At 36.3% G+C, this 22,002-nt stretch overlaps 1 protein-coding gene across 1 annotated transcript in view; it reads left to right on the forward strand.

The window, feature by feature from the left end:
* pigk (phosphatidylinositol glycan anchor biosynthesis class K) overlaps nt 1-22,002 on the forward strand; it is a 65,619-nt gene that overhangs the window by 31,594 nt on the left and 12,023 nt on the right. The window contains 1 exon segment of the mRNA NM_001079241.1: nt 15,068-15,140. Coding sequence (NP_001072709.1) covers nt 15,068-15,140 — 73 coding nt within the window.

Consider the following 22,002-nt stretch of genomic DNA (forward strand, 5'->3'; position numbering starts at 1 on the left):
AGAATGCAAGGATCAATGGATAAACAGGATCGCTTATCAGCTATAGGGTCTCTAAGGTTTTGAAAGAGGTTGTTTGCTTGGAGTTGGTATTTACTTACGTGTCTGTTTTCTTTCCTCCCACTCTTTAAAAACACACAGCATGGTTAATTGGCTAATAGAGAATCTGGTGAGAGAGTGTATGTTTGAAGGGCTGTGTAATATGTCAGGGATATAAATTATATTATTTCTGAAAACATACACACACACACACTCTTATATCATATGCAATTATGGGTGAAAACTGGCATACCCACATGGGAAGAGAACCTAGGGCCCCAGTCTTGCAATTCCATAGTATAAGCACATCTTTATTTATATATTTAGTCACTGTTGCCCTTGCTATGTTCTTTATGTAGTGTGGTCTATTGCTTAAAATTAAGTGGTGAGCACAAATTTCCCTTTTTTTGATATTGTTTATAGAGTAGTAGTGGCCAGCTTGATGTTGTAGCTCCCACCCTTCCCTGATATAGTCAAGTGATCCCAGTGGTGGGCAATAAAAGGGAAACCATTTGGGAGTTTTAACCCTGAAAGCAAACAATTTGCAGGTAAAACCCAGTCACTGTGTACAATGTATAATGAAGCAGTAGAATTCTTAATGAGTCAGATGAAGGTGAGTGTAGGACTGGCCAGACCAGGGATGACATTGATGTAGTTGACCAGCTTGAAATCTTAATATCCTATGTGTAGTAGTGAAACTGCACAAGCAATAATTATTTGATATCTTCCACTGATCAGCAGTTAACTGCAGCGGCAGTTTTAAGCACCAGAGGGTGCCCAAGTTCAAGAAATGTAGCGATGGACTGGATTTTCCCCAGTGATATTAATGTTAACTTATTTGTTAGCAATTCTAGATAGAACTGGAAAAGTATGAATGTTGAGTAATGCAGTACCTGTTGAATGAGTACTCAATGTTTGTTTTATTATTGCGCTGCATAGGCACAACAAGGGAAACCTTTGCACAAACACTATAATTCAGTGGCATAACTACAGAATAGAAGGTTATTGGAATGGAGGAGAATTAGGAGGGAATTATAATGATAATGGATTATAACCCTGCTTAAAGCCAGTCCGTGTATTCTTAAGAAATGGGCATATTTTCTGTTATCGATTAGCTTGCATACATATAAATAATGACTACAATGTTATTGCGCAAACAGTAACCCAAGTTATTATTCCTACAATATTTATTTATAATTTATACAAAAGGCAAATTGTAGTTTTAAGGGAACGTGTAAGTGGATTACCTTAAATTATTGTTTAACTACAACTCCCACATCATTTGCCAGTTCACTTGGCATGTATGTTTCAAATTGCTGAGCCTTTGTGCCAAATAACTCGATTGCTGCTGCTCAGCAAAGTAAAAGCAAGTGATAGGTGGCTTCTTTCATGTTTTTCTCATAAGTAACCAAGAAATAAAGTTTTAGATCTTCAAACTCTTTTCCAGGTTTTTATACGAACAAGCTAAAGGGATTGAGGAGACCGCCTCATACGTATGCAAATGTCATAACAGGATTCTGGGAAGAAATTCCTTAAGGCTCCTAGAAAAGTCCATTTACATGGGCTTTGTCCCATTTACATGGGTTTATCCTATAGGCTAAAGCTCACCCACTGGGTTTAAAGCAGAAGCCAGGATAATAGCTGATCAGATTCCCAACTACAGACCGGTTTCACCCTTTTTGGGGCTCATCAGTGTAGCACAGGGTTTTCTGATCAGCTTACCTGGCTTCTGCTTTAAACCCAGTGGGTGAGCTTTAGCCTATAGGATAAACCCATGTAAACGGGACAAAGCCCATGTAAATGGACTTTTCTAGGAGCCTTAAGGAATTTCTTCCCAGAATCCTGTTATGACCAGGTTTTTATCAGATAGGAAAGATCGGCAGGTGGGGGCTGAACTTTAGATATCAGTCAAGAATGGTTGGGCCACTCCCACTCCTCTCAGAACACAAGCTGTCTGTCAATATTGAGCCAAGTTAAGCAGATTCCCACTTGTGATAGTTCCCCTTTAAGCACTTTTGCAATTTACATTCATTTTCTAAATAGTAGTTTGTAAGGTATTAGCATTTTTTTTAGACTGGCTTTTGGCTCAACTTTCACCTTTTCGTTCTTTTGGCATTCTTTGTGTTAATTCGGGGTTATGTTGAGATTGTTGCTCTGGTGAGTTTTAGCAAACTAAAAGCCCTCTGCATTCCTCTATATTTCTCTATATCCTTTTTTCTTTTTTTAATACTCTGTATGTATTCAAATTTTTAGTTATAGAAAAGAAGTGGGCCAAAGGAAGAAACAAGATAGAAGAAGAAAGAGGGCTTATTTCTATTTTAACAAGATATGCAGTTCAGTGACCATGCATGATGCTGTTACCACCCCATGTACTGTAGTTTAGGTACTGTAGTGTAGTGTGGGTGGTGTTACTTTTGCTGCACACACATTTGTTTAAACTTTGGCCCAAAGCTCTTTCTTGATCTAATCCTAAAACAAATGTTTTCTAGGTAGTTTTTTAAAAATAATAATTGTATTACTTTAACTTTGTTGTAATTCATGGATGGTCTCTTTATTTTTACAGCTGGCCTTAAGAGTCACATACTCTGCAATAATGGTCAAGAAACAAAATTGGGTCATCAGTGGAATGATTCCACCTTTTCTAAATACATTTTAAGATTTAAAGCACAGTTCATTGTCAACATTACGTATTCACACAGGTAGTGTTCTTCTGGCATTTGCCAGATCTACACTCATCCTTTAGACCACGGATCCTTAAACTACTGCTTGCGGGCCGGATCTGCCCCCCAAGGTAATTTGCCTGGCCCCGCTGCATCCTCACCCCTGGCAAGGGGGAGCTGGGGAGAGGGAGCCAGTAGCAGGAGGACACAGCAGAGAGCGGGGAAGCTGGGAGAGAGGACGGAGCAGGGAGCGTGGGAGCTGGGAAAAAGAGGATGGAGTGGGGGAGCTGGGAATTGCAGGACGCAGTGGGGGTACAGGCAGGGGGAAGATGCAGGATCGGGCCGTAGTTTGACCCCGCAGCAAGAGTGAGCCATAGTTTGAGGATGCAGCAGGGAGCTGGGGGGGGGGGGGGTGGTAGTTTGAGGACAATAGTCCGGCCCCCCAACAGTTTAAGGGAACATGAACTGGCCCCCTGTTTAAAAAGTTTGAGGACCCCTGCTTTAGACTGCCAGATGGTGAAGTGCAATTCTTCACTCCTTGCACTTCAATTGTTCCATTGAGTCCATTGGCAGTGGCCATACAGCTCTAGATAACACCATTTACACAATGATGTAAGGCTTGTGTGTGTGTATAAACTAAGGTGTTTGGGGGCCACCACATCAGATGCGGAGGCCCCCTCCCTCCCTCTTCTTTCTTTCTTTCTTTCTTTCTTTCTTTCTTTCTTTCTTTCTTTCTTTCTTTCTTTCTTTCTTTCTTTCTTTCTTTCTTTCTTTCTTTCTTTCTTTCTTTCTTTCATCTTTATTTTATGCCATTCTTAGTACCCAATAAAGACAAAATACAGATGGAGGTGTAGCATCTATTATTTTAAGATTACATTAACCTACCAGTCACTTGGACTGCAAATTAGATATGCATGCAGGCTCGAAATGGTACTAGGTTAGAATGGTATTTAAAATAATTAAAGGAACAGTAACACAAAAAAATGAAAGGGCTTTAAAGTAATAAAAATATAATGCACTGTTGCCCTGCACTGGTAAAACTGATGTGTTTGCTACAGTAACACTACTATAATTTATATAATAAGCTGCCGTGTAGCCCAGGGGGCAGCCATTCAAGCTGGAAAAAAGGAGAAAAGGCACAGGTTACATAGCAGATAACAGATAAGTTCTGTAGAATACAATAGTGTTTTATCTGTTATCTGCTATGTGCCTGTGCCTTTTCTCCTTTGAATGGCTGCCTCCATGGCTACATAGCAGCTTATTTATATAAATTATAGTAGACTTTCTGAAGTAAACACACAACTTTTACCAGTGCAGGGCAGCAGCACATTATATTTTAGTTACTTTTATACACTTTCATTTTTTGGTGTTACTGTTCCTTTAAGTTATTTTTTCCAATAAAGTAGTAGAACGGCTTGGCATTTTATTATTACAAAGTGACAGACAACTTTTTTTCAAGTCCTTTTTACAGAGTTCTACAGAGTTCTAACATTACGTGTATTTGAACTATTTATGAGTTTTAGATTTAAGTGTTACATTCACAACTTTACAAAGTTGTTGTTGTGAACAAATCCCAGTGGAATGCATGGTAGCAGATGGTAGTATTTAGTTGAATGTTTAAGATCCGTAGCAGTAAAAAAGAACAATCTTATATCAATGGCATTGTAAATCATAGACAAGTTCATGATGTTACTAAATTAATCTATGAGATAGCTATCCGCTCTATGCTGGAAAATCAATATTATGAGGCAAAAGATGAATTGGTCCAATTCTCCAGTTATACCTATTAGCTAAGATCCACATCTTAGATAGTTGTCGCCATGATACTTATCTGATGTTATACCTAATAATGTCTGTTGATTAGAACTCTTCTAGTTTCATAATCTATACCCTTTTGAAATTACCTTCAACTTTGTTACTCAGGACATTAATTATAACTGTGTGAAAGTTCTATCTATCTAGCAGAGGCAATGACATTGTTCAGAGTACTGACCTAAGGTAGTTTAAAATAATAACACAAAGGCACTAGAATGCTGTTTTTTCTTCCCAAGTTAAAGAAAAAAACTTTTTCTGTCTTGTTTAAATGTTGTCAGTAGAGGAGTAAAAAAATACCATAAGATAAACCTAAGGCCAGCTCGAAGGGCTATTTGACATGCAAAAATTTGCTACAATAACTTTTTCAGACACAGAGACAAAATGCCTGAAATATTCTTGTTGCACACTCTGCCTAATGCATATAGTAGTTGTTAAAGTCTGTAGCATGTACATCTTTGGCAGAAATTCCACAATAAAATATGGCCTTGTATCTTAAATTAGTGGTTTTACCATTGACTTTGTTAGACAACAGTACCAGATGTGGCCTCATTTTTTTCTTGATAGCTCTTGAGTGTCAAATATGCATAGATTATCCTAGAAAATTATCTTCTGATGGCTAATATTTTCATTGTGTTTTCTGACAAATGCTATTTGATCGGTGAAAAGTAAAGGCATACTTTTATGAGGTTTCTAACTGATGATATGCCCTGTAGCATTATATCTTCTGTGTCATTGCTACCCCAGTCAGTTTTGGTTTATCTGTGTATTCTGTGTATTTTGGTGCAGACACAAGAAAAGTATGCATTTGTGTTGGTAAAATCCACCCCGTGAGTACGCTGACCGGCTGATTCTGTGCCTGCCAGTGTGTACATAAACACAGAAGGAAAGATAGTGGATCAGCCTTTTTACAGCCTGTGTTTCTTTGCAGACAGTATATTATAGCGTGTAAGCCAGCTTCACCAGAGATTTTACCCAGAGCAGCCAATCAGATCTTTAGCTTTGTTTTCTAACTTGTAGGTGACAGTTAAAATCTAATTGCTGATTGGTTGCAATGGGCAACATCACTGGTGTACAAATGGCCTTATGGACTCCCATAGGCCTTCTATTATTTTATAAACCCCTTATAAGAAGCAAGCAAGGACCACAATTTAGAATGATACAGTTGAGGGACCACACAAAATAATCCACAGATAGATAGATCGTTTTCCAGAGCTGCGAAATAGAAGAATAATTTAATGTTATAGACTCCAACAGGCTGAGGCTTCTAGTAGATTTCCTAGAGTGAGAAATGTAAAAGGAAAAGTAAAATTAGTTGCTATGGATAACTTCACTGATTCAATATGGTGTATACATTATTATTTTCCTTTAGTGCTGAAACCTTGCAATTAAACATTCCTGAAAACCCGTAAAGTGTCTTTTTGGCAATATTTTGCTTTACCAACTGATATGTTTTCTTTACTGATTGAGCTTTATTTTACTGAATTTTGCCTCAGGGAAAGTGTAAGACTAAACATGGGATTACTATTATAAACTTTTACAGGTATAGGACCTGATCATACTATTCATGCTGTCAACCAAAACTTTAATCTCCCTTTAATCATACAGTTCATAGACTAGGATATGACTGCAGGAGAAACCAGCTTCCACTTTCTGCTCATTAAATACAGTGTGGCATCTGCTACATATTTAATATATTTTCCTCCAATGCAGCCCAATTAGTTGTATTTTCCTACAGTTAATAGGGGTAATTTACAAACTGCAGGGCAGTGTTCTAAATCTATGTACCTCCCCCTTCTGTGAGTGTCCAGAATAGAGCTCAAGGACCTCTGCTTTCCAGATGAATACTGTAGTGCCTGTGTTCTGCAACACTGTATTCATAGGACTAAGCTGGGGAAGGCATCACCTGTTGCATAGATAATGAATTTTGGGGGCCTAAAAATAATTTTAAAAGTGTATATCCACATTTATTGGTTGATCAGAAATGAATAAATTCCTTTATTAGTAAAGGATTCCTTCTGTTGGTAATGTATATAAGATTCATATTTGTTTTGCTGGTTTACAGGCAATACAGTAACTCAGTGGTTAACACTGTTGCTTGGAGTCCTAACCTGGGTGATATCTGGATGGGGTTTGTTGGTCATACAGACAAGTTAATTGGCTCCTGATGAAATTGATCTGAGCATGTGCAGATCATAGATATTAAACTGCACTGGGGCAGGGACGATAAAATCTCTGTAATGCACCATTTACCATATGTCAGTGGTAAATAAATAAAGACTATTAAAGAAAATAAAAAAAAAATCAACCTCTTTAATTTGATAAGTGTATTTGATAAGTGATGATGAAAAATCCAAAAAGTCTATTATTTTAAATTTTACGAGTAATACATATTTTACACTTGAATGTAAAAACACAAGTGTTTAATTCAGGTAAAATATTAATCCAAGTAGATTAAGATTTCATTTCAAAATCCCATTAAAGTACAGGATATTCATACAATAAAAGTTGCCCTGTCTTGCTTGGGTTTTGTAGCTGTGAAACCAACAGCACAAATAGTGATTTTTTTCAGTTGTCAGTTTGCTGGGTTGTCTTCCTAATGTAATGAGATTTACAACTTGCTGAGCCTGCTTTACTTTAATATTGCCTGGGGCAAGGCACTAAATAACTGCATTGGTTTGGAGCTGTAGCGGTGAAAAAATCTGCGCCAAGATGTGCATATCCAGCTAAAAATACATTTACGGTAGCTTTCTAACAAATTACAGTAGCCATTAGTTACTGCCTATCTTTCATTTGGTGGCCAGAGGGCATTAAACTTAAAGCACCTTTATTTTAGGTAATGTTCATAACTAATGAGTTAGACATATTCAACATTCTGCTGTAATGTTTGCAGCCAGTTTTCTGACAACAATTTTTCATAGCAGCTCATGGATTTCTTTTAAACAAAAGTAGAAAATTAATGTACATCTGCAAGATCCAACATAGTAACATAGTAAGTTAGGTTGAAAAAAAGACATACGTCCATCAATTTCAACCTTAATGCCTATATATAACCTGCCTAACTGCTAGTTGATCCAGAGGAAGGCAAAAAACCCCTTCTGAAGCCTCTCTAATTTGCTGCCAAGGGGAAAAAGTTCCTTCCTGACTCCAAGATGGCAATCAGACCAGTCCCTGGATCAACTTGTACTAAGAGCTGTCATAACCCTGTATGGCCCTCACTTGCTAAAAAGCCATCCAGCTATCTAATGTATCAGCCAGTACGACTGGTTCAGGGAGAGAATTCCACAACTTCACAGCTCTCACAGTAAAAAATCCTTTCCCAATATTTAAACTAAACCTCCTTTCTTTTAAATAAAGTATTAGAGAGATTATTATCAAATAAATGTAAAAAATGTAATAGTCTTGAATTGAAAAATTGCATAAACTTCATCTAGGATAACTCTCATTGACTTCTACATGAACATACAAGCTTTTACTTGGCAGAATGTTTAAAGTTTTTCCAAAATTTTGCGCTTAATGAATAACAAACATTCACGTTTTAGGAGCCCTATTTCAAAAGATTTGAATTGTGTCAAAAATGTGAATTTAAACATTGATAAATCAGCCTCTTAATGTTGTTAATATATTAATATGAAAGTATACACATAAGTGCTGATTTCTCAAACTAAAGTATACTGAGCAATAACTGCAGTTGCTGCTAGGTAAAACAAACATTGAATTTAGATTTAACAGTTTATTTTGCCACTGGAACAATTAGTTACAGCTTGAAAATGATTATCCGAATCCCATTTCCCTATATGCAGTTTGCATAGGTGATTAAGGATTTAGTCAGCACCGCTGAGCCTTACCACTTTATCGAGCAGAGTGGCGGTGAGCTGCTCAAAAACACATTTTGATTAACTGATTCAGGTGTCAACTTTGATAAATGTGGAAAATATCTTAATTAAGTAGCAAAGTATATCAAACTACTGTTAATCCATATTGATTCTCCAATTTGATCTATAATTTGTCTTACGCATAAAAGATAATCATATCTATAAGTTTACTTTGTTAAGTGTTCCTTTAATCTGTACAAAAATTGCACCCACAAAATTGCTTGTTCTATACAATAAATCAATACGTACTACAGGTATGGAAACTCTTATCCTTTAAGCAGATAATTCTAATTTTGTAAAACTTTTATAATTTTTTTTTCTTTTTTTTTAGTAATAAACATTCCCCTGTGCTTGATGGTGACCAATCTGCATGAATCCATAATGGCGGCAATATAATCCTATTTGGTTTATTTCTTATGTAAATAATTTTTATGATATGGTGATCCAAATTACGAAAAGATCCCTTACCTGGAATAGCCCAGATCCTAAGCATTCCTATACCTATATTTAATCACTTCTGACTATTTTAGGCAGCATTGGAATTGTCAGACATACAAGTCTCAAATGAGCTAATTCATCTTTTTAAAAAATCAGCAAAACCTTAGAGAAAATTCTGTATACATCTTTTTAGAGCGTTTGCTCTTTTACACTGTGCAAGGTGCCTAATTATAACTCAACACATTCATATAAGCAGTCTCATTAAATTGTGTACTTGAAGCCAAACTACATCAATAAAACTGTATAAATCTTTCCCTTAGGGTTTATTAGAGAGCATTCTAAATAGAAAAGTTAGAAAAACTTAGATTGCTTGGAATTTATTACCTTATATTAAGTGTTTTTGTACAATGGTATTTGATAATATGACTTGTGCATATATGGTTATAAACTGTTATAAACTGAAAAATCCAAACCAAATTCTTTAAGAAATTCTAGACCAATATCACACGCATTTATGAACACATGAGAGTAGGGTTGCCACCTATCCAGTTTTAACCTTGACAGCCCAGTTTTTGAAAGGGCTGTCTGGGTCAAATCCGCCTGCCCGGTTTCCCTAGTTTGGAAAATCGAGGAGGACTCTTTGAGATTGATGTGACGATAGTCCAAACACAGATCACCATATCATAGCCCTACCTCCGTGATGTCATAGCCCTGCCCCGTGTCGTCATGCTTGCCCTGCCCCATGCTTACATTAGAGTAGTCTATGTAGTTTGGCTTTTTTTAAATAATACTGAATAATTTAACTCCATATACATTTGGCAGTCAGTTCAGCACAGTACTTCTTTACTGTGCCTTTGGAGACCTTGATGTTGCCCTCTACCAATTTAAACAGCAGCTTTTTCATTAAATATTTAAATGGAAAATTGGACCTGGTCAATGATAGTTAATGATAGGTATTAAATTACCACATTTCAACACACTCTTTGTGACTCAGCAGAAATACTGAGCACTAACACCCTAAAAACTTCCATAATTGTTCTTACCCAAAAAATAATTAGCCAAATTCTTTCTTCCCCATGTGCGAGGTGTATTGCCATGATGATAAATAAGATAAAAGTTAAACTGTTGAGAACCCTTATGGATTCTCAGTTTCGATCTTTCATAAATTAATTTTTGCTTTAAAAGAAAAATGTTAGTCTTGTAAGTTGAGGTTTAGCAAACTGTGGTGTAGTTTTACTAAATTGGAGTAACCCATCAGCAATCAAATAGCAATCAGCTGTTTAAAGTAAATGTAAAACTAAAATGTTTTAAGTAATAAAGCTATTCTACCCTGTCCCAATAACTGCTCTATCCTGCAAACCACTTAGCATTTTAAATGCTTTAATAGAAAATACCTGCTAAAACTTGGCTTCCTCTCAATTGAACTACGGCGATATGGCATCTACTATGCGACGATCGATTGATCGAGCCTAGCCTGTTGCCTGAAGTTGCTTGGGTCCCAGCACATACAAAGCTCAGCTTTGTGTTCCCACATTTTACAGTATTTAACTTTATGAAAGTGTATTCTTTCTTAAAAATCTGTAACTTAGTATAGTTGTAATTTAATAAATACATCTGCACTCTAAAATAATTATTCAAAACAAAGGTGGTACTGCTATAAAAGATTGTGCAAAATTAACATTACATCACACCCAAACAGTGTATATTTCAGTGACTGTATAGTTAGTATAGTTGTACTAATCTAATACAGGTATAGGATCCATTATCAGGAATGCTTGGGACCTGGGGGTTTCGAATCAGGGATCTTTTTAATCTGGATCTACATACCTTAAGTCTACTAAGAGTCATTTAACTATGAAATAAACCCAATAGGATTGTTTTGCCTCTTAATGAATTCATGCAGTTTAGATACCATCAAGAACAAGGGACTGTTTTATAATCACAGAGATAAAGGTAATCATTTAAACGAATTAGGATTCTTTGTTTAAGATGGACTATGTCCCTTACATCTCAGACCATACAGGCACTATCTCAAAACTTTCCATATAAATGGGTTTCACATACCCTAACATATCTAGGAATAAAAATCTCCAAAGATTATGAAGAATGGGCACTCAACAATTTAAAAAACCTTTTATCATCCATCAAAAAAGACCATGATAATTGGCTAAACAAACCCCTCTTGAGATTTGGACGAATGAATGTTATTAAAATGAATATAATTCCCAGGATACTGTACATATTCCAGACCCTCCCCCTACATATCCCAGAATCAATATTAGACTCAATACAAGCCATCATCACTAGATACATATGGCAGGGTAAAAAACCTAGACTCTGCTATAAAACACTAATAAAAGATAAAACACAAGGAGGTGGAACACTGCCAGACTGCAGACTATATTACTTAGCCTCCGTACTTGGTATCATTGACTGGTTCCACCATGCCGACACCAAGCTATGGATTGTGATAGAACAGCAAGCAACCTATAGCTACTTAATACACCTCCCATGGCTGGATAAGAGACACAGAAGAATTAGATATACAGACCATCCGCTACTGATGAATACCCTTATGATCTCGGATAAATGTTGCCTAAAATATAAACTTACACAGTTCCCATCTCCCCTCCTGCCACTAATTAATAATCCAGCCTTTCCTGCTGGTCAACAACCAAACTACTTCTCACACTTCATAGAAGATAAATACAAATAATCCATTTCATAGATAAAGGAGAATTTGTAGACAAGCTTAAATTCCAAACAGTCAAACGATTTTCAAACATTGACCACCTGAAATACACTCAGATAAACCACTATTACCAAAGCCTAGGGGGTACACCCACACTAGGTAGGCCTCTGTTTCCCTTTGAAACTTTAAGCGCTATGTCTTTACCCCCCAAACATACCATCTCACAACCATATAAAATCCTGCAACAATCACATACATTTTTTAAACTTACGTTTCTGGAATCATGGTCCAGCGATACAGGCATACAATTCCAAGAGGAACAATTTAGCAACCTAATGAATAAACTACTCAAGATCTCCAGATGCAGCAGAATCCAAGAAACGAATTATAAAATTGCAACAAGATGGTACTACACCCCCTAGACATTGAAACTCATTTATAAACATACGGGGAAAAATAAGGCAACATACAATAAATTGTTTACTGTTCTATGTACAGTGATAATGTAAATAATCTTGTCAGAGGGTTGTTTTTTTGTGTTGAAGTGAATGCCCTTTGAGGTTTTTATGTAATGAACGCATCTAACAAGATAATCACTGAGCAAAGGTAGCTAATTGTTTGAATGGTTCCAGGGAAATATGAATGCAGTCTTTTTAGTGCTGGTTTTGTGCTTTTCTATTGGCGTGGCTTATTTGAAATGTTAATTATATAGTAAGCTATGTTCTGTTGCTTTTCTGATAACGTTCAAAAATGCAGGGACGGGTGGTGGGGAAAGCTTTGCAGTATGTTTATGAATGTTATCATTTGTGTAAACTCCCTGTAGTAATTCTTTGCAAAGCCTTTAAATGACCTGGCCTCAAGTTCAAGCCATAAAAGTCTTCCCTTAATTTTCACTTTCATTACCAGAACCAGGAGCGCTTTTATCTTTAAAGGACATGTCAACCCAAAAAATGTTTGCTTAATAAAAGAAAACATAATTCTAAGCAGCTTTCCAATATGCATTTATTATTTTTCAATGCTTTGATTTGCTAAATTTGTTAAACATAATTGCTATTGAAAGCAGCAATTGCTTAAATCCTGGTTGTGACTTTTTAAAGAATGTTGTAAAAGCCAGTCTCCTCCAGCAAGACAGGTCTGTTAGTCCTTGCTACTGTTTTCAGTAGCAATTATATATACAAATAACATAAAAAGAATTAAGAAGTTGTAATTTATGTATATTGCAAAGTTGCTTAAAGGGGTAGTTCACTTTTATATTATCCTTCAGCATGTTATAGAATGCCCTATTCCTAGCAACTTTGCACTTTGTTTTCATCATTAATTTTTTATAGTTTTTGAATTATTTGCCTTTCTCTGTCACCTCTTTCCAGCTTTCAAATGGGAGTCACTGACCCTGGCAGCCAAAAACTATGAGTCTGTAAAGCTACAATTTTATTATTATTGTCAATTGTTATTACTAATCTTTCTGTGCAGGCCCTCTACTATTCACATTCCCATCTCTCGTGTTGAGGTCCCCATAAGTATGCATAGAGAAAGAGGAGAGGCCCTAAGACAAGCTTTTGGTGTACACTGGTAGAATTTAACAGGCGAAGCAGACCCGTTAAAAAAAAATTACACTTGAGAAATCTTTGGAGACATAGGGAAAAAGGCAAGATAAAGCAGAGCCACTGATATTAAGCACTAGACAAAAATTTAAAATAGAGTGGTCAATGGTATTAGATAATGCAAAAAGATCAAGGAGCATGAGAATGTTATAATGTTCACAATACTTAGTGGCATGGATGTCGTTGGTGACTCTGGTTGGAAAAAAAAAACACGCAAAATGGACTATGTGCCAGTAATCCAAGACCCCTTGACATTCACGTGTTGTTTGTTACAGGATCACATTATCTCAATCATTTGGAAGCTATTATTTTGATAATTTGTAAACCATTAGTGTAAACAATAACCAATGTCACTGCTAAGCACCAGATCTTATATCAAATGAATGATTATGGGAGCTAGTGGAGTTGCATCTGCAGTATCACTAGGGATGCACCCAATCCACGATTTGGCCAAGATTCTGCCTTTTTCAACAGGATTTGTATTCGGTGGAATTGAATCGGAGTCCTTAAAATCGTGTGACTTTTCATCACATAAACACAGAAGTCGAAAGTTTTTCGCTGCACGCTTGGTTCTCCAATACCTTGATTTGAATATGCAAATTAGGATTTGGTTCGGTATTCACCCCAATCTTTCATGAAGGATTTGGTGTTTGGCTGAATCCTAAAGTAGTGGATTTAGTGCATCCATAAGTATCATGTCAACCGCTAAAAACAAAATATTGCTCCAAAAACATTGGAGAAAATTTCAGGGACTTGTAGATCCTATCACTTTATTCTGGTGACAATGACCCATCTCTTTATTAAAGGAGAAGGAAAGGTATACTCACTGTGCTCCTGTTAAATGAATGCTGCGCTCGTCTGGGATCCTACTTCGGGAGAAGGATGCCTCCATCTTCTTTATAAATCTTGTCTTCATTCTAGGCCATGTAGCATGCCTAAAGTGTGCACCCCCACGTGATTTTTTTATTTCCCTCTCCTTTAAGAATTTTTGGGGCAGATTTATCAAAACATGAGTTTAGAGCTTAATACATAAAAACTCACCCACGTTCTATTCAGTCCTATGGGATTTTTAGAAGTGTATTTATCAAATGGTGGGTTCTAACTTTCACCCATTAATAAATATGCATCTAAAATTCCCATATGAATAAATGGAACATGGGTGAGTATGTATGTATTATGCTCCAAATACACATTTTGAAAAATCAGCCCCTTTGTGTTGTTCAATTTGTTATGGCCTGTATGTTTATTTTAACATTAATCTCCTACAATTACAGCACATTTTTCTGTTTGTAATAACAAAGTAAATTGGTTAGTATTAATCCAATAACAGCCTAAGGTCTATTCATTACAAAAAGCACATGTAATCATGTTCTACTTTCAGTGGCATTTTAAGTTTCTAGTATATAGATTTAGTATAATTGCTGTTGAATAGAACTCTGATTTTCTGGATCACCCTATTGCCTGAATCCCAAAAATACCTATAGAGGTTGAACAATTTTAAGCATCATTTATGCTTAATAGTCTCTTTAATTTGGTTACGCAGTCCAAACTGTGTGAATAATGGATGTCTAGAGCTCAGATCCCTTCAGCTGTCAAACCAAAGGAAGCTGGCATATACTGGCCCATACTGGTTCCCAAATATGGCCTTTTTTATTTTGTTTTTTATAGTAAAGATTTTTTTCAGTGTAAAACAAATATATGCATATCATTTTATTAACAACTAGCCTGGTATGGGTCTAAAAAGTTAATATGTTTCAGAATACTAATACATTGTTAGCAGTCACAAATATTCCTTCCTGCTTTATTTAAATGCAAACTTTAAAAACTGTAAAAAAAACAAAAAAAAAAAACTTAAACTATAAACCAGACAGTTTATTTTGAAGTTTTCAAATATTGCTTAATTGAAACACATTAAAAAGTGTATTATAGTGATTACCCATTATTTTATTTCAGATATCCTCCTGATGTGGTTCTGGAACCAGTGACTTATGCAAACCAGCTTCCTGTATCAGAAATTATACACCAGGTACTGCTTTTAAAGTGTCCGCTAATAATTTTCCTGAAGCATCAAATACAACACTTGTACCCTTCTCTGTTTTTTCTGCTCAGTACTCTAAATAATTTGTGTTTTATGTACCTTTAATAATTTTAGAGTTTAAAGAGGAATTATACTCCTCAATAAGCCTTATTAAGATAAAATCTTCTGTCATAGGGTTGTTATAGTGAGCTCAGCAGGACTGAAGGTGCACCTTGTACCCTTATGCTCTAATTTATTCACCTGTTTGCCATGCGGGTGCATGTGGATCAGTGCATTATTTGTCCTCCTGAGTGTTTTAAAATGGTTTAGAATCTTTTAGAGTCTACTTCAGATAAAGTTTGGAAATGTTTCGGAAATGTTTGCAAAGTTGTTTAATATTAATATATGATTTTATGGTTAAAGAAGAACTAAACCCTAAAAATGAATATGGCTACAAATACTGTATGTTGTAACTTACTGCACTAGCCTAATAGTTCAGTATCTCTATAATAGTAATGGTCCAGGCCTACAAACTTGTCACAGGAGCTTCTCATCTTGGATTTTGTTAGAAGTGTCAGTGACACTAACATGCTCAGGGCATTTATTGAGAAGCTGAGCTTAGGGGTCTTTACAAATTATCAAGTAGAAAATGAGGTTGACCTGTCATATAAACTGATGCTACAGGGCTGTTTATTTCATTCAAGTAAATTGCAATGGTTTCTAAAATGCCATGTAATGAGAAACATTATGAATTGCAAATCAGCCTTGTATTGTGGCTTTGAAATTCTATTCTATATGCTTGTGGGGGCATACACAGAGGCACAGATTTTCACTTCTAATGGGCTGTGCTTACCTTGAACTGATGCAGGATTCCAGAACATAATGTTCCAGAACATTTATAGCCTACTTCTTTGTTAATCTCATAATTCTGCTGTCATTTATTAAACATTTAATAGGAAATGTATTTAGTGGCTGCTAGTAGTTGTGGCTGCTAATACCAGGCTTTCAGTTGGCCAAGCAGCTGTAGGGTTTATTGACTGTGCAGGTGCCATCTTCAGTGGACACTACTCTTTCCACAACTCTTTCCGTGATTGCCACAGATTTTAATCTGTGATGCAGAATTTTCTGTCAGTGATCTGACAGGGATCCATATACAGTACTTATACTGAACATAGGTATATTGTCTTTTTTGTTTTTATTTTTGTTCTTCTTGTTGTTTGCCAGGGCCACAGCCCCTTTATCTAAATGTTTTTGTTTTTTTGTTAGAGGATCCTCACATTGGCAGAAGGCCTTTGGGTATAAAATATAGTAGATCATGGATATATGAGCTGGGACTGCATTAAATTATAGATTGTGGGTACATTGTGGGTCTTTCCTTCATACAGAATTTGACAAAGGTTTTCAAGCAAAGGGATTGCCCAATTCCAAAACAGTTGACCTTGAGAACAGCCTTTTTATCTTTACATCATATAGTGAGCTATCTGAACAAGGTTGCACTTTTACACACAAACTCTGAACACTACTGGAATATAGACAGGGTCAAACACATTAGTTATACTGCTGTTAGGCCATGAAAACCTTTAAGTGGAACATGATTAGAAGGGATTAATGTTATAAACTCACTTAATATAATTTTAATGCATTTTCATTTTAGATGCTGTAAACTTGCAGGATCCACAACAGACCCTTTCTTTTCTTTAAAGGGCTGGTTCACCTTTAAGTTAACTTTTACTTTGTTATAGAATGCCAAATTATTTTTAATTGGTCTTCATTGTTTTGTTTAATTTTTGAATTATTTGCCTTCTTCTGATTCTTTCCAGCTATCAAATAACTATTGCTCTGTGAGGCTGCAATGTTATTGTTACTGTTACTTTTTATTACTTATCTTTATATTCAGGTTCACTCCTATCCATATTCCAGTCTCTCACTGCAGCTCCCTGGTTGCTAAGGTAATTTGGACCTTAGCAACCAGGTATTTTCTGAAATTTCAAACTGGAGAGTTGCTGAACAAAAAGTTAAATAATTAAAAAACACAATGAATAAAAATTGAAGACCACTCGCTACATCATACTAAAAGTTAGTAGCGAACAACTCCTTTAAGGCAGTTTATTTAACACAGGCCAAAATCAGCATACAAAACTTAAATCATAAAAATAAATCCTGCCCTCTGGGTGCTAACTTGATGAGTTCCCTCACTACACTGGGCCCCTCGACCATTGATAATTCACCCACTCTCACAGTGGCTTTGTCAGTGGCTCACTCTGCTACAGACATGTAGCCTTCCAGCTCTGAGAGCCCTTACACACATTCTATATACAACCTTCCTGTGGAAAGTGAGCTCCAATATGGGTTAGAGAAATGGATCCCCTGGTCTGGCTGTTTCTTCCAGAACACTATAGGTTCCCAGACCAGACTACAAAGATGTTAAGAAACATCTCCCTTAAACCTTACATTTCCCACAATGAAGAACGGGAAAATGGGAAAACTAACATTTTTATTTACAGTGGATATAAAAAGGTCTACACACCCCTGATAAAATGTCAGGTTTCTGTGCTGTACAAAAATGAGACAAAGATAAATCATTTCAGAACTTTTTCCACCTATAAACTGTGCCACTCAATTGAAAAACAAACTGAAATCTTTTAGGTGGAGGGAAGAAAACCAAAAAAACTAAAATAATGTGGTTACATAAGTGTGCACACCCTCTTCTAACTGGGAATGTAGCTGTGTTCAGAATTAAGCAATCACATTCAAAATCATGTTAAATAGGAGTCAGCATACACCTGCCATCATTTGAAGTGCCTCTGATCAACCACAAATAAAGTTCAGCTGCTCTAGGTGGTCTTTCCTGACATTTTTTTAGTTGCATCCCACAGCAAAAGCCATGGTCCCCAGAGAGCTTCCAAAGCATCAGAGGGATCTCATTGTTAAAAGATATCAGTCAGGAGAAGGGTACAAAAGAATTTCCAGGGCATTAGATATACCATGGAACACAGTGAAGACAGTCATTATCAAGTGGAGAAAATATGGCACAACAGTGACATTAACAAGAACTGGGACGTCCCTCCAAAATTGATGAAAAGACGAGAAGGAAACTGGTCAGGGAGGCTACCACGAGGCCTACAGTAACACTGAAGGAGCTGCAGGAATATCTGGCAAGTAGTGGCTGTGTGGTACATGTGACAACAATCTCCCGTATTCTTCTTATGTCTGGGCTATGGGGTAGAGTGGCAAGGGGAAAGCCTTTTCTTATGAAGAAAAACATCCAAACCAGGCTACATTTTGCAAAATCACATCTGAAGTCTCCCAAAAGCATGTGGGAAAAGGTGCTATGGTCTGATTAAACCAAGGTTGAACTTTTTGGCCATAAATCCAAAAAATATGTTTGGCGCAAAAACAATACTGCACATCACCAAAAGAACATCATACCCACAGTGAAGCATGTTGGTGGCAGCATCATGCTTTGGGGCTGTTTTTTTTCAGCTGGAACTGGGGCCTTAGTTAAGATAGAGGGAATTATGAACAGTTCCAAATACCAGTCAATATTGGCACAAAACCTTCAGGCTTCTGCTAGAAAGGTGAACATGAGGAGGACTTCATCTTTCAGCATGACAACGACTCAAAGCATACATCCAAATCAACAAAGGAATGGCTTCACCGGAAAAAGATTAAAGTTTTGGAATGGCCCAGCCAGAGCCCAGACCTGAATCCGATTGAAAATCTGTGGGGTGATCTAAAGAGGGCTGCGCACAGGAGATGCCCTCGCAATCTGACAGATTTGGAGTGTTTCTGCAAAGAAGAGTGGGCAAATCTTGCAAAGTCAAAATGTGCCATGCTGATAGACTCATACCCAAAAAGACTGAGTGCTGTAATAAAATCAAAAGGTGCTTCAACAAAGTATTAGTTTAAGGGTGTGCACACTTATGCAACCACATTATTTTAGTTTTTTGGTTTTCTTTCTAATAGATTTCAGTTTGTTTTTCAATTGAGTGGTACAGTTTATAGGTCACATTAAAGGTGGAAAAAGTTCTGAAATGATTTATCTTTGTCTCATTTTTGTACAGCACAGGAACCTGACATTTTATCAGGAGTGTGTAGACTTTTTATATCCACTGTATTAGTTGGGTCACTCTACAACAACACTTTTTGGAACGAAAGCAAGCTTTAAAACTGAGAAATATTACAATCAAGTGTGTACATTTATACTTGATATGTAATAAATACATTTAAAAAACTTTATCATTCTTTAATATATCATCAAGAATATATGTGGAAAATAATTTTTAGTAACTGTTCCTTGAATTTGCTAAAAGAGCAGTTCAGAAGGGCCCTTTTTTATTAATTTTCATTAAAAAATATATCTTGTTTTATTTAATTTATGAAGAGCTGCAAAATGTACAATATGTCTGCAATGCGATCACTTTACAGAAAATAGCTTGTGCCAGGATGTAATCATCTTGGTAATATACAGAACATTTCATAGAGGTTTGGCATGATCTGTGGGGGACAATAATTGTGTATCAAAGAACATCTACAAATGCAAAGCAAATGACCACACAGAGAAGGGCATGCTGTGTTTAATCTCTCTCGCCTAAAATTTAGCAAAAAAAAAAAAAAAAAGCATTTGCTTTGCATGCAGCCATTCCTTTCAAAGGCTTAATGCTTTTTGCCATGTTGTATAGGCAGGTGGCAGAATGGCAGAAATTGTCCTACATGAAACAGGACTGTGGGTGGCTTTGCCAATAGATTACCATCAAGAAAAACAACTATTTTAATAGCTGACTTTATGATATGTATATTTGTGTATTTTACAGATGTGCCTTATGAGCCTGTATATTTTTCTATTTAAATATATATGTTGCAGTATTTTGAAGATATTTGATTTGGAGGACTCTTACTGTTCTAATTTACTTTTCAGTATGTAGAGAACATTTGGTCAATGTTTTATTCATGCGCTACACAGTACTTCAGTCAATGTATGCAACTGTTGGTGAATTAGGCTAATTAAGTTTACGTGTGGCCCAAGGCTGATATTCACTACTTTATTAGCAGAGAGAATGGAAGCTATCAGGAATTTCTATTGCATTAAATGCCCTTTGGTTATTAATTATCACTGAAGATTGTTTAGAATACTCCTGGACCCTGAATGTTTTGTTTGTGAGAGCATTGTTTACTGAAGGTAATGCCAGTTATGGCTGTAAGGTAGAGTTAATCTATCAGCACACAAAATGCACAAAATATTTTAATAGAGAGTATTATCATTATTATTATTTGCAAATTATACTGTATTGCTTTAGAGAATCTATACAAAATAAATTTAAAAAAAAATGTGAATCAGTGTTATACTGTACAGCCATCATAATCAAAATGTTTTAACAGCGCAGCATAAGATATTACCAGAAATACCTTTCTTTCTCTCTCATATAGCATTTGCTGTATCCTTACACAACACAACCAATAACCAGGTAGCTTACAAATTTAGTATGCGATTGTATGTCCTAACAACTTTAATTACAGTTGTAATAAGCTATTTTAGTCTTTGAATTAGAGAAGATATAGTGAGTATTGTGCCTTTTGTTACTATGAATACAGTTATTATAGATTTTTCTTAAAGGAACAGTAACACCAAAAAATGTATATATTTTAAAGAAATTAAACTATAATGTACTGCTGCCCTGCACTGGTAAAAGTTTTGTGTTTGCTTCAGAAACATTACTAGAGTTTATATAAACCCTGGTGTGTAGCCATGGGGGCAGCCATTCAAAAGAAGAAAAGGCACAGGTTATATAGCAGCTAACAGATAAACCCTGCAGAATACAATGGTGTTTTATCTGTTATCTGCTATGTAACCTGTGCCTTTTCTCCAGCTTCAATGGCTGCCTCCATGGCTACACAGCAGCTTATTTATATAAACTATAGTAGTGTTCCTGAAGCAAACACCCCAGTTTTACCAGTGCAGGGCCACAGTATGTTATATTTCAATTACTTTAAAACACTTTCATTTTTTGGTGTTACTGTTCCTTTAACACAAGGTTAAGAATACAGTAAATTAACATATCAAGATATGTAATAAATGGAGCAAATTTTGATCCGAAGTCTTGTTACCATAACAACCAATAAATTGTGTGATTTAAAGCAGCAGACCTGTAAATGCAACCTGCACATATAAGCAGTTGCTTAACTGCTAGGGTTAGAGCAAGCTTTGCACCAGTTATTACATTACCTAAAGAATATACTGTTCAGTGTGCTTAAACATTCCTTGCTAGTTTTGCTTGTATTTCTTAAAGGTTTCTTGTTTCTTCCTGGCATTTTGAAAGTTTACAATATCGGATGGGATATTGTATATACAATCAGGAAGGTATATTGGACCAAATTTATGATTACTTGAGCCTTCAGGTTTGAGTTATATTTGCTTGAGCCCGAGGGCTCAAGCATTCATAAAAAGGGCCCATTTCATTAGCCTCATCTCCCAGTATTATATTCCCCCTTCCTTTAAATGTATAGTACCCCAGAAAAAATGGGTTAAATCATATCTTAAATGTCATATCAGAGTTACAGAGAGATACCCATTGCGAGTGTCTAGGCTGAAATGAGAGCTGAGTGTATCCTGCCATTCTCCAACAGGAAGTGGTCAGACCTGGGAGTGACGAGCAGTACTCCCAATCAGCAGCCCAGGTCCTGCCCCATGTTTCTCTGCTTCCAGCTATCAATCTGTGTCAGCTTGTTCTCATGGTGTTATGTTGTACTGAAACTTTACCCATTCTCACTATTAGCAGTTGGGTCTCATTCCCAGCACTTTTATTTGCCCACTAGATGGACCTTCAGCCGTCACAGAACAATTGAGCAGCTTTAAACAGGTGCACTTTTAGCA

Source organism: Xenopus tropicalis, chromosome 4 (genome assembly GCF_000004195.4).
Source record: "Xenopus tropicalis strain Nigerian chromosome 4, UCB_Xtro_10.0, whole genome shotgun sequence".
NCBI lineage: Eukaryota > Metazoa > Chordata > Amphibia > Anura > Pipidae > Xenopus > Xenopus tropicalis.